The following is an 18,280-nucleotide window of genomic DNA, read 5'->3' on the forward strand; positions in this document are numbered from 1 at the left end:
CGAATGTTCAGATGCTAATTAGGAGGATTAAACACGAGCTAATTATAAAACTAATTGCACAGATAGAGTCTAATTCGCAAGATGAATCTATTAAGGCTAATTAATCTATCATTAGCAAATGGTGACTGTAGCACCATATTGTCAAATCATGGACTAATTAGGCTTAATAGATTCGTCTCGCGAATTAGACTCCATCTGTGCAATTAATTTTATAATTAAACTATGTTTAATACTTCTAATTAATATCTAAACATCCGATGTGACAGGTGCTAAGGTGCTAAAGTTTAACGGAGTGTATCCAAACGGGCCCTAAAGTGTGTGTGGTGTTCGGACTTGGGTGGGGTTTGCTAAACTCGTGTATTTGTATCTACCTTAATAAAATGACACGCAGCTCTCTTGCGCATTTCGAGAAAAAAAAATGTATGCTTAGATGCTACTGAATTTCACCTTGCGTTGGTAAGTTGGTGTGAACTCTATTGGAACCCTCTTTGGTTTGTCGGATCCTGCATTAAGCAAACCCGATCATGCGACATGCAGCTCTCTTGCACATATCGAGAAAAAAAAATGTATGCTTAGGGGGTGTTTGGATCTTGAAGCTAAAGTTTAGTCCGTGTCACATCGAATATTCGGAAGCTAATTAGGAGGACTATATATGAGTTAATTATAAAACTAATTACATAGATGGAGGTTAAACGGCGAGACGAACCTATTAAGTCTAATTAATCCATCATTAGCAAATGGTTACTATAGCAGTACATTGTCAAATCATGGACTAATTAGGCTTAATAGGTTTGTCTCGCTGTTTAGCCTCCATCTGTGCAATGTGTTTTGTAAATAGTCTATGTTTAATACTCTTAATCAGTTCTAAACATTCGATGTGACAGAGACTAAAGTTTAGCCTAGGGATCAAACACCCCCTTAGATGCTACTGGATTTCACCTTGCGTTGGTAAGTTGGTGTGAACTCTATTGGAACCTTCTTGGTTTGTCGGATCCTGCATTAAGCAAACCCGATCATGCATCAGATGTGAATCTGAGAGCCAGACTGTAATGTCAGAGGAGTGGCTGTGAGAGGGAGGGAGAGGAGAGAGAAGACCGGCTCCAGTGATGAAAGGAACGTTTCTTCCGAGGCCCCTCTGCTGCTCTGAAATCAATCATTGTTCGCCTGTTTTTATATCATTGACTTGGTAGCACATGCCTGCTGTGAAGCATATCATTTTGTGTTCAAGTTGCAATTTTTCAAGGACCCTTTTCCAAGCTAATCTGCAGTTGGGCACTTGATTAAACACAAGAGGCATCGGGTACCTTGCATATGGGGATGCAGGTGCAGACACGTCATCACACAAGAGCTTCGTTCGTTTATGCTAGTTCTTTATTTGTCCTACAAGCTCAGTGTCTTTTGCTTTTGGATTAGTAAACGATAATTAGGATGCAAAAGCACTAGTAGTTGAGAACCATGACATGTATGAATCGTCTGCTTAAACTTTTGACTCGCGGCGCCAAGTACTGTACTAAGATCTCTATAAAGCTGGCTCCAGAATGAGAGCGCTGACCATTGGCTAACAGGTTGACCGTCAGGATCAGGAGCAGCAGCAAACAGTAGCAGACCCGTTGACACGGCCACGACGAGACCTGCTGCTGCTGCGAATGTGAACAACCACAACAAGAGCAGGGGTGCTGGTGTGCATGCACACTTGCACACATGACATTAGCATGACACCACCCGGCATTAGTGGTGATGAAATCACTGGAGGGAGGGAAAAGGAGACAAGCAGGCGGAGACAGCAGAGCAAGCATTCTTTTTGTCAATGCATGCTTCCTTGCCCATCCCCCCCATGATCCTTCCGGAGGACAAGCGAACAGCACGGGCACGAAGCCATGTGCCTGAGAAAACTTTGGTTTACTGCAATGAAACAACTAGAGAATAATGATATTAGTTGGCTGGGTTAGGAGGCTAGGATATCGTCCTGCAAGCTGCTTCACGTACCGGATGAACATGTTCCATTTAAGCGAGACATTTCCTCCCAAAAATGGCCAAGCAAGAGCACGATGGTGGCCGTCGATCGGGCCACATTGTCGAAAGCAACGGCACTGTTGGGTGCTCAAGGTGTCTGGTATTTCCTCGTATTTTTGTTTGGTTTGGATAATGGAATTGATTGATCCAGCACCATCTGATCCTGCACATGGTTAGCTTAATAACGAAGAATGCGTTTGTGGCACCAAGATTTATGAGCACTTCTTTTAAAAAAAACTCATGAAAAAAAACTTTATAATTTGACAATTCCATCGTAGATGAGGTGATTCCTCGAATCAAAGAACTTGTATGGTACCACGACAATTAGGGGTTTGGCATCAGCCACCAGGCAAGGGAAAAGCAACAATCATAAGATGGACACGTTTTTTCTTTCCAAAGACCAGATAAAACACGTAATTTAGCTTACTTGCAATTAAACGGCTCCAATTGGTAGCCTGTCTTCTTTGGTTTGCCCTAACTACTGTACGAACGTACCCTGAGTGGAGTATCAGATGCTAGCATGCTGCTGCTGCATCTTTTGCTGCTACAGAGAGAGACTGGCCCATCTGTAAGCAGTGTGGCCGCTCTGTTGCGGTGGATGAGAATGAGATGCTGCCATCGGGCATTCAGAGGCGTATCCCATCCGTACGATCAAAATCGAGCGGTATCAGCCAGCGTAAGCAGCGAGTGAGGGAGAGCATTAAGGCAGCAAGCAAACCACCCGGCGACCGATTCAAAACCGCCCAACTCACCACAGCGGGCGGATTAGTAGTCGACTCCATTTCGCTTCCCATTCCATTCCCCTTCGCCCCGGCTTCCCCCATCCCATCCCCTTCCCCTCCCCAGTTGGAAGAGCCGGCTCTCGCTCCCTCCCGATCCAGCCAGCAGGCAGCCGGGGATGGCGGCGGCGCCGCCGGACGGGCAGGAGAAGGTGATCGCGGCGGCGCAGCACATCGTCAAGTCTCTCGCCAGCTCCAAGAACGCCGCAGACGACATGATCCGCATCCTCTCGGGCTTCGACAACCGCCTCTCCCTCATGTCCGACCTCTTCCCCCCGCCCCCTGGCGCAGCCGCAGCCGATTCCATCCTCGAGGAGGACGAGGGGACCTCCCAGGGGGACGGGCATGAGGAGGACGAGCCCGACCCCGACGACGACGCCGCGGCGCGGGCCGAGGAGGAGTGGGACGCCGCGGCCGAGGTGATCGAGCGCTGGGAGTCCCCGGACGCCGGAGACAGGATGGTGTTCGGCTCGCGGGAGGATGCCGAGGAGTACCTCGCCGCGGCCGCCTGCCTCGCGGGCGCGCCCGGCCCGCGCGCCGAGGCCGCGCTGCAGGCCGCGATGGCGCGGCTCGAGGACGAGTTCCGCCACCTGCTCATCCGCGGGGGTTCGCCGCTCGCCGCCGAGGACCTGCAGGCGTCCCTCCTCCGCCGGCTCTCGCTCACGGTACCCTCCTTCAACTCCTCCGCCGTAGACCTAGATTGCCCCTCCTTCGCCATCCACGCCGGCGAGGGCGGAGACGAGTCTGGCGGCAGGAGCTCGGTCTCCGATGACGAGATCTCGCCCTACCTCATCGCTCCGGACACCGTCGGCGCCCTCAGGGACATCGCGGACGTCATGCTGCGCGCGGGCTACGCGCCCGAGCTGTGCCAGGTCTACGGGGAGGTGCGCCGGGACACGCTCATGGAGTGCCTCGCCGTGCTTGGGGTCGACAAGATGAGCCTGGAAGAGGTGCAGCGGGTGGAGTGGGGCGTGCTTGACGGCAAGATGAAGAAATGGATCCAGGCGCTCAAGGTCGTCATCCGAGGCCTTCTTGCTGAGGAGCGCCGCATCTGCAACCAGATCCTTGCGGCCGACCCAAACGCTGAGGAGGAGTGCTTCACTGAGGCGGCCAAGGGGTGCGTCCTGCAGCTGCTCAACTTTGGTGATGCTATTGCAATTGGGAAGAGATCATCAGAGAAGCTATTCCGCATCCTTGGAATGTATGAAGCGTTAGCTGAGGTGCTACCAGAGCTCGAGGGTTTGTTCTCGGGTGAGGCCAAGGATTTCATCAAGGAAGAGGCTGTGGGGATACTTGTACGGCTTGGAGATGCAGTGCGTGGTACGATTGCTGAGTTTGCCAGTGCCATACAGGGAGAGACTTCTCGGAGACCGCTGCCCGGTGGGGAGATCCACCCCCTCACACGTTATGTTATGAACTATGTACGGCTTCTTGCAGATTACAATGCCTCGCTGAATCAACTTCTTGAGTATTGGGACACTGAGCTGAATGGGGGCGATAATCCAAACATGACTCCGTTGGGGCATTGCGTGCTCATGCTGATCACACACCTACAGAGCAAGATTGATGAGAAATCGAGGCTGTATGAGGATGAGGCACTGCAGAACATATTTTTGATGAACAATCTGCTGTACATTGTGCAGAAGGTGAAGGATTCAGAGTTGAAGACATTGCTTGGTGATAACTGGATTCGCAAACGCCGTGGTCAGATAAGGCAATACTCTACAGGGTATCTCCGGTCATCGTGGGCTAAGGTGTTAGCTTGCCTGAGAGATGATGGGTTGCCACAGACAATGGGTTCGTCAAGTGCACTCAAGGCTGCACTGAAGGATAGATTCAAGAACTTCAACTTGGCTTTCGAGGATTTGTACAGGACACAGACATCATGGAGGGTCGTAGATCCTCAGTTAAGGGAAGAATTGAAGATTTCCATCTCGGAGAAGGTTCTTCCCGCATACCGTTCGTTTGTTGGGAGATTTCGGGGCCAACTAGAGGGAGGGAGGGGTTCTGCAAGGTATATAAAGTACAACCCTGAGGATTTGGAGAACCAGGTCTCAGATTTCTTTGAAGGGAAAAAGCCAAATGCTTGATGGTCAAGGTGAGTGCTAAATCCCAGACTGTGTTTCCATATAGAAGTCATATACATTATTAGAAGGCTATTTAGCCTGGCCCTTTTTTATGTTCGCTTTGTTGGATCTGTAAGAGCAAGTATGAAAACCCCTAACTGTTTATATTTTACAGGAATTTTATCTTTAGATTACCTTGTAGATCATGAAATTGCAGGAAACAGTCATAAATTTTCGATAGTTTTCTAATTTAGTAAGCAATAATTGTTGTAGATTCTTCATAGTTTCTAGTTTTCGTACTTAACTGAGTGATGTCCTGAGGGATTCTGATACCTCAGTTGACAAAAATTTGCTAGCTCTTATCTGCAAGTTTGAATGATCCAAAGAATTATCCTAGAGAACTGAATGCTAAATCTCATAATATGAATTCTCTCCAGCTGTTTTTCCCAGCTGCCTTACTTCCAGAAGGGCGTATCCCCGTATGTTTCTTGTAATCCCTGCAGTTGAGAACATCATGTTAATGAAAACCACAATTTATCCTCTAAGATGCATTTTTGCATTTCAATGGCCTGAGAACATCATGTTTACTGAGGACCACAGTTTAGCCAGAGCTCTGCACAGTGCCTTTAGAACATCATTTCAGGTTTATTTTCCTTTCATCTGCTTCTTTTAAGAGAATACTGGCATGGCATATTGTCATTCATAGATGGATTATGGTCACGATAATAAAATTGTAAACTTAATGAAAGGGGTGATTTTTTCCACAATGTTATCATTTAACGTTAGTAATTCTGTAGTCAGAGAATCTTCTGTGAATCTGGCCAAGAAGCTAATCTTCTGATCCTTTCTATGTTCAGGGATGTTCATATCAATGGTGCAACCTCCTTTCTATGTTCAGGGATGTCTATATCAATGGTGCAACCTCCAAGTTCCATGCAGATTTTGATGATGCTAGTTCCAAACCCCGTCCAAATTTTATTGGCACTACTGTACAGGGAACTTGACCTTCCAAACATCTTTTGAAGGTCTGAAGATGGAAGCATAAACTTTTCCTGACTGACAGAAATGGTGTGAACTGCAAAGCAACCAAAATTGAATGATTTAGCTTGTCATCCTTGATCCTGCCAAGGTGAGTGATGACATTATTGAGGCTTGCACATGGAATTATGACAACTGAATCTGTCATGAGCTGTGTAATCCCAATTCTTACATTTTGCCCTTCTTTTGTTGATTGTAACATCTCGTAACTATTGTTTGACTTCAAAGAATGTTGGTGCTTGGCATTTTTATGTACAATTATACTAGCAGTTATGTCCACATTTAACTTGTTGCAACCATTCTTATGTTCAGCAGTGTCTGTTGCAGCCTTTTGTTATATTCATTTGTTCGTGATATACAAAAAGTATAGTTACCTGTCAGGCAACTAATGGTGCTAACATGCTATTGATTGCATTGTCTTGTCAACCTCTGATCTCAAAGCAGCAACTTCATGATGACTTATGATGTTCTTAATCTTGTCAGTTCATAGGTGTTCTCGCTTAGTTCTGTTTGTTATTGTGCATTTGCTATCTGATTGATGACTTGTGACCTTTACTTTAATAGCCTACTTCCATACTTTGATATGTGCCTTCTGAATCATTTTTTTTTCCTATAGATGCCTGAGGTTGCCTATTGTGGTCGTATGGACCACTGTTCATATGCACAAAATCTTTGATGAGTAAATATCCGACAAATGAAGTCTCATGTGTCTATTCATTACTTCATGTATTGCCTATTGTATATAGATACATGGTAGATATCTATATACATACATGGAAACTACAAATACTGAAATACTAGAAAAAACGTTTTGGAAAAACAAGAATTGATATGAAAATTTTGAACAAAAGGAGAAGAAGATGTTATTCCTAATTCAAACTGTTGAGAGTGATTAGTGTGAATTTTGACAAATAATAAACCACAAACTCTATAAAATCTAGAAAACCTTTTCAGTTTACATAGTAAATTGATACGAAAATTTCTGGAAAAACAAGAAGATGTGCTTCCTGAGTTCAAACTGTTGAGAGTACTTAATGAAAATTCTGAAAAAAAAAATATAAATCAAAGGACAAAGGAACTAATAAACATGGCAGGCAAACTGTAGATAAGCTGTAATCTAGTACCTAGTCCCAGGAACAGGATATATAGTAATATGGAAATAAGTGAAGCTATCATGGCTAAATTCCAGGTATAGGACTTGTTCAACTTAAACATGATCAGAGGCTCGAAGCATTAGTGTTCCACACATGGAAGCATTATGATAATTGATAAGCTATCTATCTACATAGAAGTGATAAGGTGAGCTCACTAAACACTTATGAACACTAGAAATGGGAAGGAAAAAATAATCAAGTTCTACAGAGAATGAATCAATAGAGAGCATGGCAAAAAGTAATTCCTGATTTGACTAAACTTTTCAAACCCTGCTGTTTTGTGGTAGAGGGATAACACCATTGAAGAAGTCCCCAAAGTAGCCAGGTGGCTCATACACCAACTTGGCGATGATATCTCTGAGGGTGATCAACCCGTCCAGGTTCCCTTCCTCGTTGATCACATAGATCCTCTGCCTCTTCTCTGCGTCCAGCTTCATTATTATGTCCTTGACACTGTCCCCTCTACTGCACGTTATGATGCTCATTTGCCTTTCACCGGAGCTCTGCCTTGCATTTGCAATGAATTCTTTCGCTGTTAGCGTCCTGCAGATGGTAAATTGTTAAGTATCCAGCCCTTCTGTGTTGAATATTATGGTCGATTTGAACATAGTCTCTGGATCCTCTATGGTTGAACAATGTTTCTGAAAAGTGATGATGTTGCCATGTAAACCATCAATATCTGACCTGTAGTCTCGGTTCTCCGATGCCGTAAGGAGATGCTTGACATCCTTGATCATTATGCTGCCTACCGCCCTGCCGCTATCATCCACAACCGGTATGCCGCCAACCCCTTTTCTCCTCATCAGCCGGAAGGCCTTGAGCGCCGGCTCGTCCTCGCGAACCTGCCAATTTCACCTCCAGGATCATCACCGGGAAGGCGAAAAGCGCCTTTTCGCAACCACCGGAAAACAGGGTATCTGAATCAGAAATGTGTACCTTGACGATCTTGCTGAGCCTCATGATGGGCAGGCCGATCTCGGAGAGCGTCTTGGTGCCCCACTCCTCGAACCAGTGGAGTCCGACGCACTCGGAGAGCATGTGCACGACGGCGCCCTGCGTGATGACGTTGCTGATGGTGCCTTCGCCGATGTCCACCACCGGCAGGCTCTTCATCCGGTACTTGGACAGCAGCAGCAGCATCGTCAGGAACGTGTCGGAGCTCTGCAGCGCCAGAAACGGCGCCCACCGGAACGACCCGGAGATGTCCTTCACCTGCCACGTCGATCAAGCCATCAGCGTGGATGTGGAGGAGATCGATGGCCATTGATCTCACTCGCAAGGTTGCGAAAAAAACACCTTTGTTTTGTTGAACAGGTCTGAAGACGGCAGGGCTCCGAAGACTTCTGCGATCGCTCCTTCAGACTCCGCCGTTTTGGGCTCCCGCACGTTCGCGGCCGCGGCGGCGGCGCCCTCTAGGGTGACGGTGCCGAGCTTCGCCGCCAGCTCGTCGGCGCCGACGTCGGCCTTCGCCGCGGCTTCGGACTGGTGGAGGAGCCAGACGGCGATGCCGGCGAACTCGACGATGCCGATGTAGCGGTCGATCCAGCTGGCGTCCTCGGGCGCGTCGACGTTCCTGACGGGGGCGCTGATGATCCTGTTCCGGGACAGGATGTCGACGGCCTCGGCGAGCGTGGCGTCGGAGGGGATCTCCACCAGCTGCGCGCCGTCGAAGGTGTGCGGGAAGGAGGCGACGTTGATGCTGTCGAAGCAGCTGTTGAGCTTGTCGCCGTGGCTGATGTGCTGCTGCTCCACGTCCAGGCTGCCCCAGATGTCCTCCACGCGCATCCCGATCTCCGCCTCGGGGCTCCACGACCGTGCGCTCGCGAGCGGGCTCGCCTGCACCGCCGCCGCCTCCGGCCGCGTCCGCACCGCCTGCATGGCTCCGTGCTAGCTGCTGCTGCTGCGTTTTGCCCCTTCCCTGGCTTCTTCTACCTCGCCACGGTTTGTTTCTTCTTGGTTTTCTTCTTTCCTCATGCGCCGGCCAATCTGTGGTGTGCTCATCCAGTCACCCTATTTTGGTCCATGGTTTGCAGCCGAGAACTGAGGGGCGCGCGGATCTCACTCGGATGTGTTGCTCGTGACCATCGGCTTCGCGGGGTCGCAGGAAGCCGGCAGGTGCTTTGCAACCCGGCATGTGTGGATACGGCTGCGACTCTTCTGCGTACATGCTGCATGCGGATGCTGAGACGCAGACATATGGGCTGGGGAGGACCATGAGACTACCTGGGCCTTTTTACTTTTTCCAAGAAATAACCGAGCCCGTTCCATTCAATGGGCTCAGTTCTGGTGCTTCGGCCGCCGTGCTGGGCCGCGAGATATTTTCGTACCCAACCCCTTTTACAAGTCATCCCTGCGGGATCCGTCCCGTTCTCTAACCCTCTGACATGTGAGTCCCGCAAGACCTCGGCCCACACGCCAGCGTCCGGCTGCGGCCGTGTTGATCCCCAGCTCCTCCTCTCCTCCCCCCGAAGGGCTACGACTAGTACACGCCCACGTCCCCACCGCCCACCGCAGCTCCGGCCCTCCCCAAATCTCAGCGAGAAATAGCGAGAGAAACAGAGAGGCGAGCCTAAAACCCTAACCCCCCGAATCGGATCCCGCCGCCGGAGAGCGGAACCCGCCGCCGCCGCCATGGAGCTGGGAGCGTTGAGCGACAGGGAGCGGATGTTGTTCTTCGAGGCCGCCTGCAGGAACGCCGAGGCCGCGTACGCCCAGAACCCCCTCGACGCCGACGTACGATGCATCTCGAACACTCCTCCTCCCGTTACCTTTTTCCGCCGGTTGGCTCGAGCTCCGCGCGATCTGATCTGATTTTAACCTGGTGGTGTGTTCGTTCCTCTCGCGCAGAACCTGACGCGATGGGGAGGCGCGCTGCTGGAACTGTCGCAGGTGAAAGCCGGGCCCGAGAGCCTCAAGTGCCTTGAAGGTATTCCTCCGTCTGATTAGACGATTCCGCTGGTCATAGATTGGGCGATTCGGATGAGCCCCTTTTTGTGAATTTTGTTTTATGTTAGCGGCCCTGTCTAATTAGTTTAGGATCTCAATGTGCGCTTTACGAACCCATAAATCCGCGGTTCAATCCCTGCATCATTTGTTAGGCCCTTGAACTGTATGCTGGCAGGGTTGACCCCCTACGAATGATTGCTGCGTGACCCATTGCGTTGTCGTTCCAGGCGTTCAGGAAATCTGTGACTCAATTCGTGCTACCTTGCTCGGAAAACTGCTGCTGTACTGGTGGTGGTTGGACTAACAGACTGGCTGCTAGAGTGATTTTTGGTCCCCTCTTTTTTATGTCTCACTAGTTCATCTTATGGATGGGTATCAAGTGCTCTAAGCTTTGAGTATTCACTGGAAAATTTCTAATAGTATATGGAGAGCTGATACTCGATAATAATTTGTATTTGGCACATTGAGTCATTACTGATGAAATCCAGTGGCACTTTTGAATCCGTAAACAGTTATGAACCACTTCAGGTGGTTATTGCTTATGTATCCATCAGGGGACTGGCTGCTTGCTTCCAGTTTTCTTCTGGTTGCTTGTTTGGTATAGTGAAGCTTACAGGGGCATTATTTATACCAACTACGTCTTAAGTATATGACGTCTAGGGCAAGGTATTAGTTGAAAAATGAACTAATTTGCATGTCCTAGTCTTTATTATGGTTGCTCACTTCAAGTTTTCTGTTGATTGCTTGCTTGTTATTCATATTTACATGCAAGGTACCGATTTTCATATTTATGATGCATTTTGCATTGTTAAATGATAGCAGTATTGCTAGATTTTACTATTTGAGAGTTCATGATAGGATTATGTTGTGTGCATGACTGATTTCACCTTGTGCATGCGTGTAGGTTTCTGTCTTTTAATAGATGTTACTGAACAGGGTTCTAAATGTTTTACTAATTCAAATTGAATCTTGTTACAGATGCGGAATCCAAGCTGGAGGAGGCACTGAAAGTTGATCCCATCAAGGCTGATGCACTCTGGTGCTTGGGAAATGCTCAGACCTCTCATGGATTCTTCAGTGCAGATAACGAGAAGGCAAATGAGTACTTTGTAAAGGCAACCGAGTGTTTCCAGAAGGCTGTTGATGTGGTATGTGTACGCTGCTAGTTTGTGGGCTTCATTTATACAGATTTCCATCATTCCTTTATGTAACCTTCTGTATGTGGCCCCACCGCCACATGAAGTCAGATTGACATGGAAAGCATCTGGAAGAATGTTCATGGAAGAACTAATTTTATGCTTTACCATCCAAACTGATGTTTCTGCTGTTGTCTCTTGTTTGCTTTGGTTTAACTGGAAATTAACGTGCACTCCTGTTTGTAGGAACCTGCAAATGAGCTATACAGAAAGTCTTTGGACTTGTCATCTAAGGTGTGTTCTGCTCTCTCCTTTTTGTTCTGCAGGACATATATGCTGTTAAGCATGCATCCGTGCAACTGTTACTGGAGTCTAAACTAAGAAGATAATCTTACTGGATTTTAGTTTTGTGTCAGAACTCACGTTTCTTTTCCTTTTAACTTATTACATTCAACTGTTGTGCTTGTTACAACTTGCAGTGATAAAAACAGAATGTTGAGAACTTCAATTATGATGTTTCATTTTAGCCGCATATTCGTATCATGCTTGTACGAGTGATAATCACTTGTATAAGATTGTTATTGTAACATTTGCTTTCAACTATCAGGCACCTGAACTGCATTTGGAGATTCAGAGGCAAATGGCATCTCAGGCGGCATCACAAGCATCCTCAGCCTCAAATCCAAGGGTAAATCTATCTTGCTCTGAAGGACAACTTAAATGCTTGTTTGCTTGAGAACAGTTCCATACATCATTTTTTGTATATTGGACTTGTATGATCTTATGACTAGACTTTTGTTAATAAGCCTTCAGATTTGTTAATTTGATAATGCAAACTATTGACTTTGTTGCTCTTTTATATTTGGCAAAAGTACCTGTGTAGCACAAACTGATTTGCAAACATACTACTCTTTCAGCTTAGATTGCTCACCCTGCTGGCTCATTCTATTGCATGCATTGATCATAAGAATCTAAGATCCCACCCTTTGGATACTAGCCAACTTGCAGCATGAACAATGAAAAAGAGAAATTGTGGGGGTTGATTCGGTAGCCTTTTCCTAATTGATACTAAAATTCTTCTGTTTTACTTTTCTCATTAGTCATTACAAGCTATGTTATATTTCGACTAGCATTTCTGCTGTGTGGTTATTAGAAATAAAATGCTGTTCCCTCCTTTTTTAGTTACACACTTATGCTTCACTAATCCAGTATATGGTATTCTAGTTCTTACATGAGTGTGTTCAATTAAGAACTAAACAATGTTGATTTTCTTTCCAAATGTTTTGATTTCATATGCCATTCTTCAATATGATTGTATATGCCAGTCAATATACAGTGTGAGCACAATAGAAGAGGGTGGATAGATTCGGGCAGTGGAACCAACATATTAGGCGAGTCACTGAGATTTTGCCTCTTGTCTCCACACTGGAGGGATTGCAGTGGGATTCAGATGCTGCTTTTAACTGAGCCATTTGGGGAACTCAATTTCCTATCCATTGAGCCCCTGTTCTGAGTTCTTGATTCCATGAATCTTTATGATAAACAATTCGTCGTAACTCATAAAAATTATAAATCATCTAGACTTTTTGTAGTGTTGTGGTTTCACACTTGACTTACCCTGTCTAAGCTGACAATATTGTGTTTTCAGCAATCAAGGAAGAAGAAGAAGGATACTGACTTCTGGTACGATGTGTGTGGATGGGTGATCCTTGGTGTCGGCATTTTTGCTTGGGTTGGGATGGCCAGATCAAACATCCCCCCTCCACCACCGCCCCCAGCCAGGTGAAGGTGAACTGGATGCCTCGGACATGAATCTTGCTAGGAGTTAGTTTGTGTATGGAGAGCCGAGGGGATGGTGTTTCCATGTTACGGTTTGGTCAAATTTTCATGCCAGTTTTCCTTTCTACCCTTGATGAGGTTTCCTCTTTATCATCGACATACGGTGCTGGATAATTTTGTACTTGCAGAGGCAAAAACCATTACATGCTGCGATATTTGCTTTGTTCACTTTGATTGATACACTGGATGTTATCAAAAGGTACCACACATCACGCGGTATCCTATTTTAGCAATGCATAAATAAATCTATGTTTGTTTTTTTAGCGTTCGACAATTCAAGCTGCGTGTAAAAGATGATCGAATCTAGAAAGGCTGCGCGAATGCTGTAAGCACAAACGCTGATAAAAGCTAATCGTATCCAGCTGTAGCATAAACACTGATAAAAGATAAAACGAATCCTTCTGTAGCACAGACACTGATAAAAGATAATGGAATCCAGAAAGGCTGCTGGAATTCTGTAGCACAAACACTGTCCATCCTTCAATTATTGGGCTCCAGGTGAAGGTTATTTGATTGCCTACAAAGTACTAAGGGCCTGTTTGTTTCCCCCCTCCTAAAACCTTATCTCCTAAAAAGTGACTAAAAACTGCCTAAAGTGCCAAACACTCCTCCTAAAAAGTGACTAAAATGTTTTAGGAGGTCCAAATCTTTTAGCCCCTCACCCCATCCTAAAACCGACTAAAATCTGTTGTGGACACTCCCTACCCCCGCACCAACGCCACCCGCACCCACGCGCGCGCAGGGCACCGACGCCAGATCCGCCCGACTCACGCCCCCCGGCGCCGCCACCCAACTCCCGCCGCCCGCCGCCGCCGGCGCCGCCCAGATCCCGCCGCCAGCCGCCGCGGCAGCCGCCCATCTCCCGCCGCCCGGCGCCGCCGCCCGCTTTCCCTCCGCCCGGCGCCGCCGCCAGCTCTCCCTCCGCCCGCGGCCGCCGCCCTCTTTCCCTCCGGCCGCCGCCGCCGCCCTCTCTCCCTCCAGCCGCCGCCGCGCGGTCTCTCCCTCCGCCCGCCGACGCCGCCATCTCTCCCTCCGCCCGCCGCCGGATATTCTCTTCCTCCGCCCGCCGCCGCCGCCCTTTCTTCAACCGGCCGCCGCCGCCGCCGTATCTCTCTCCGGCCGCGGCCGCGCGCTGTCTCCCTCCGCCCGGCGCCGCCGCCATCTCTCCCTCCGCCCACGGCCGGCCCATCTGACGCCGCCCGCCGCCGCCGCCCTATCTGCCTCCGGCCACGGGCGGCCCATCTGACGCCGCCCGCCGCCGCCGCCCTATCTGCCGGCGCCCACGGCCGGCCCATCTGAGGCCGCCCGCCGCCGCCGCCCTATCTGCCGGCGCCCACGGCCGGCCCATCTGACGCCGCCCGCCGCCGATTTGTTTTGGCGCCAGGGGTATGGTGGGAGGTGGTGGGAGGGCACTAGGGTCATTGTACCACTCCATTCAATGCTTTTAGTCACTTTTAGGAGGTGGAACCAAACATACTTTAGGAGGGTGCCTAAAAACTGCCTAAAAGATTTTAGGAGATAAGGTTTTAGGAGGGGGGAAACAAACAGGCCCTTCGTAATACTTCCATAGAACTTTTTGTTGAGTTCTACGAAGGTGGTCTATTTTTGTTAGGTACATGCATTAAGTTGAATGAGACTCGGATATTAACTGCCGCCCAGCACGATCAAATACGTGTGTCCGGCATGGCAAGTTGGGAATCTTTTGGCTGCTGGCCTGCCGCCTGCGTGAGGCGTGACCAAGAGGGCCCTTACGAAAAGCTTGCAACTTTACGAAGCTGTATTAGCACCCAATTGATGCTTGCTCCTCTCCCAATCTTCCCTCGTTTCTCTCCACTCCTAGCACACCAAACACACGAAACAATGGAGGCGGTGAGCGCTTCGCATGGCGCGTTGGGCCCCCTACTGGGGAAGCTCACCTCCCTGCTCGCCGACGAGTGTGCTCGCCTCAAGGGCGTCCGCCGCGAGATCCGGTCACTCCGATCCGAGCTCATCAGCATGCAAGCCGCCGTCCAGAAGTACACCAACCTGCAAGATCCTGACGTGGGGCGGATCCAGAACGGGGCTGAGCCTCAGGCTGAACTGTTGAATCATACCTAAAACAGTCTAATTTTGTCTCCTAAATCTCATTTTGTTAGGCTAAACAGCACATATGTTAAAGGGACTCCATGGTCTCAGCCCCGGGCTGCAGCCCGGGCAGCCGGGCCCTAGATCCGCCGACTGATGTCCAAGTGAAGGCATGGGTATCACTGGTGAGGGAGCTGGCCTATGACACCGAGGATGTCATCGACAAGTTCGTCTACCACCTTGGCAACGGCAGCCCACCATGACCATGGTGGTTTCAAGGAGTTCTTCCGCAAGACCGCTCGCCGGCTCAAGACTCTCGGGTCTCGCCGCGGCATCGCCAACCAAATTGACGACCTGAAGGCTCGTGTCAAGGAGGTGAAAGAACTCAAGAGCAGTTACAAGCTGGATGACGTTGCTTGTAGCAGCACCTCTGAGCATCCCGCCAAGGATCCCCGGTTGTCTGCTCTTTTTGTGGAGGAGGCACACCTTGTGGGCATTGATGGTCCAAGAGATGATCTTGCCCATTGGATGGTGGAAGAAGAAAGTAGTTCGACAAAGCATCGCAAGGTGCTGTCTATTGTCGGGTTAGGAGGATTGGGAAAGACAACGTTGGCGAGGGAGGTCTATCGCAAGATCCAAGGGCATTTTCATTGTTGGGCTTTCATTTCAGTCTCTCAAAAGCCGAATGTGAAGAAAATTATGAAGGATTTGATCTCCCAGGTACCTTGCAAGGAAGAAGATTTTACAAAAGATATCGACACTTGGGATGAAAAGAAATTTATCGAGAAGCTAAGAGAACTGCTACAAGATAAGAGGTAATTTCAATTACAAGTCGTTGAGAGCACTTTTTCTTAAAAGAGAACTTCATAATTTTCTTCACATTCGGCAACATCTGCAATAAGTATATGGTACATTTTAATTCACTAGATGAGTACTTTTAGCTTATATGACATTATACTATCAGGTTTGTTTATTGCTTTCTTGATGAATTTTCTTTATTAACATCCTATTGAAGGTCGTAGTGTTATTTTTATGTATTCTAGTCAAATGATGTTGATGTCATATGTTTCCTACTTGAACTCTTTTTCTTAATTGGTTAACAATATTTCCTTTATATCTATTAGGTACCTCATCGTTATTGATGATATATGGTCTGCATCAACATGGGACACTATTAAATATGCTTTTCCAGAAAATAATCTTTCTAGCAGAATCATAGCCACTACAAGAATTGTTGATGTAGCAAAATCATGTTGTCCGCATGGTAATGACCGCATCTACGAAATGGAAGCCCTAAGTGATCTTCACTCCAAAAGGTTGTTTTTCAAAAGAATATTTGGTTCTGAGGACAGTTGCCCTGATGTGCTTAAACAAGCTTCAGATAAAATATTGAAGAAATGTGGAGGCCTACCATTGGCAATTATCAGTATATCCAGTCTACTGGCAAACCGACCGGCAGTCAAAGACGAGTGGGAGAGGGTCGCAAGGTCTATTGGTTCTGCATTGGACAAAAACCAAAGCTTAGAGGGAATGAATAGCATACTACTATCCCTTAGCTACAATGCTCTTCCACCTAATCTGAAGACCTGTTTGTTATATTTAAGTATATTTCCGGAGGATTATGTCATTGACAGAGAGATTTTAGTGAGGCGATGGATAGCAGAAGGCTTTGTCTCTGAAGAGCGTGGACCAAGCAAACAACAGGTTGCCGAGAACCACTTCTATGAGCTAATCAACAAAAGCATGGTCCAACCAGTGCTTGTCAAGTCCACGACATGATGCTTGAGCTCATTATTTCGAAATCGGTTGAAGATAACTTCATCGCTTTAGCGGGTCACGGCCAGACTGATCTGGCAAATCGCCGTGGTCTTATTCGGCGACTGTCGGTTCATTATATTGACCAAGAGCTTGCATCTGTATTGGTAAATGAAGATTTAAGTCATGTTCGATCTCTAACAGTGACACAGCATCAGCTTGCGTCAAACACTTGCCTAGTCTTGCTGAGTTTGAAGCTTTGCGTGTGCTTGATTTTCAAGGATGTCAAAGTCTGCAAGAATATGATATGAATGGTATAGATAAGCTCTTCCAGCTAAAGTACTTGAGCCTTAGGGGCACTGACATTTCGAAGCTACCATCAGGAATTTCGAGGCTATATGGTCTTGAGACGCTAGATATTAGCGACACACATATCGAAGAGTTGCCATCAGAGATTGTTCAGCTCATTAAGGTCACCAGCAATGTATAGGTGCACCCCTGGTTCTAAGGTGGGACCCAGCAATGATTTGATGTCACATGTTGTATTAGCTCCAATGTATAGAACCAGGTTGAATCTATGAATATGGGACCCATAGCCCTCCATCTCTCTCTTCTCTCTCATTTTCCCTATATTATATTGCATGGGACCTGGTTCTATGTATGGAACCTGGTTCCATATAGAATCAGCTTCACAGTGTATAGAACCTGGTTCCATAAGAGAGAGAAAAACATAGGACCAGCTAAGAACCACACATTGGAGAGGCCCTAAGCTACAGCATCTACTTGCATGCAATGGGCCTGGACTAAAGGTATAAAGAAGATACCAAATGGGATTAGAAATATGAGGAACTTACGGGTGATCTCAGGCTTTAATGTTATCAAGAGTTCATTAAGTGCAGTGGAGGAGCTAGGAAATCTGACAGCTTTACAAGAACTCCATCTACAGATGGACGGCCAAGGATCTCAGGAATACAAGAGGCATGAAGAGATGTTACTTTCCTCTCTATGCAAGCTTGGCAGATGCAAACTCCAGTCTTTATGGATACGGTCACTCCGGTTCTTAGATCCTTGGTCCCCTCTGCCATCTTCTCTCCAAAGATTTCGGATGACCACTAACTGTTTTTTTCGAAGGATGCCAAAGTGGATGGCACCACAACTCACCGCTCTTGCATACCTAGGCATTAAATTACATGACGCAACGGAGGAGGATCTGCGCATACTTGAAGAGATGCGTGCCTTACTTTCTCCGGAGTTAACATTCAAGGGTGTCCAAAAAGAAAGGCTTATTGTCAGAAGCCATGTATTCCCATGTTTGAAGGAATTCTGGGTTATTATTAGTCCTTCCAAGGGCAACATATTTGAAGTTTGAAGAAGGGGCGATGCCAAAGCTTGAGAAGCTTGACGTGCCATTATTTGTGTCAGTGGCAAAAGCATCTTACTATTACTAATTGCTAATTGGAGGTTTCTTTTGAAGCCACCTACCTAGGAAT

At 47.5% G+C, this 18,280-nt stretch overlaps 3 protein-coding genes and 1 pseudogene across 3 annotated transcripts; 3 read left to right on the plus strand and 1 right to left on the minus strand.

Moving 5' to 3' along the window:
* Positions 1 to 2,769: 2,769 nt before the first annotated feature.
* LOC101768567 (exocyst complex component EXO70B1) lies at positions 2,770 to 6,207 on the plus strand. The gene is made up of 2 exons (XM_004971029.3): positions 2,770 to 4,890; positions 5,716 to 6,207. The coding sequence occupies exon 1, from the start codon at positions 2,912 to 2,914 to the stop codon at positions 4,880 to 4,882; it is 1,971 nt and encodes a 656-aa protein (XP_004971086.1). The 5' UTR covers positions 2,770 to 2,911; the 3' UTR covers positions 4,883 to 4,890; positions 5,716 to 6,207.
* A 141-nt stretch (positions 6,208 to 6,348) lies between these two features.
* LOC101784078 (SNF1-related protein kinase regulatory subunit gamma-1) lies at positions 6,349 to 9,443 on the minus strand. Its single transcript, XM_004972254.2, has 4 exons — positions 8,347 to 9,443; positions 7,987 to 8,262; positions 7,735 to 7,892; positions 6,349 to 7,593 (listed from the first exon to the last, which is right to left on the minus strand). Exons 1-4 carry the CDS (start codon positions 8,926 to 8,928, stop codon positions 7,314 to 7,316), a joined length of 1,296 nt encoding a protein of 431 aa, XP_004972311.1. The 5' UTR covers positions 8,929 to 9,443; the 3' UTR covers positions 6,349 to 7,313.
* A 92-nt stretch (positions 9,444 to 9,535) lies between these two features.
* On the plus strand, positions 9,536 to 13,149 carry LOC101768974 (probable mitochondrial import receptor subunit TOM20). Its single transcript, XM_004971030.4, has 6 exons — positions 9,536 to 9,783; positions 9,898 to 9,976; positions 10,975 to 11,144; positions 11,379 to 11,426; positions 11,740 to 11,820; positions 12,781 to 13,149. The coding sequence occupies exons 1-6, from the start codon at positions 9,682 to 9,684 to the stop codon at positions 12,916 to 12,918; spliced, it is 618 nt and encodes a 205-aa protein (XP_004971087.1). The 5' UTR covers positions 9,536 to 9,681; the 3' UTR covers positions 12,919 to 13,149.
* A 1,531-nt stretch (positions 13,150 to 14,680) lies between these two features.
* LOC101769374 lies at positions 14,681 to 17,397 on the plus strand (annotated as a pseudogene).
* The last annotated feature ends 883 nt before the right edge of the window (positions 17,398 to 18,280 follow it).

This window comes from Setaria italica, chromosome V, assembly GCF_000263155.2.
Source record: "Setaria italica strain Yugu1 chromosome V, Setaria_italica_v2.0, whole genome shotgun sequence".
Classification (NCBI taxonomy): Eukaryota; Viridiplantae; Streptophyta; class Magnoliopsida; order Poales; family Poaceae; genus Setaria; species Setaria italica.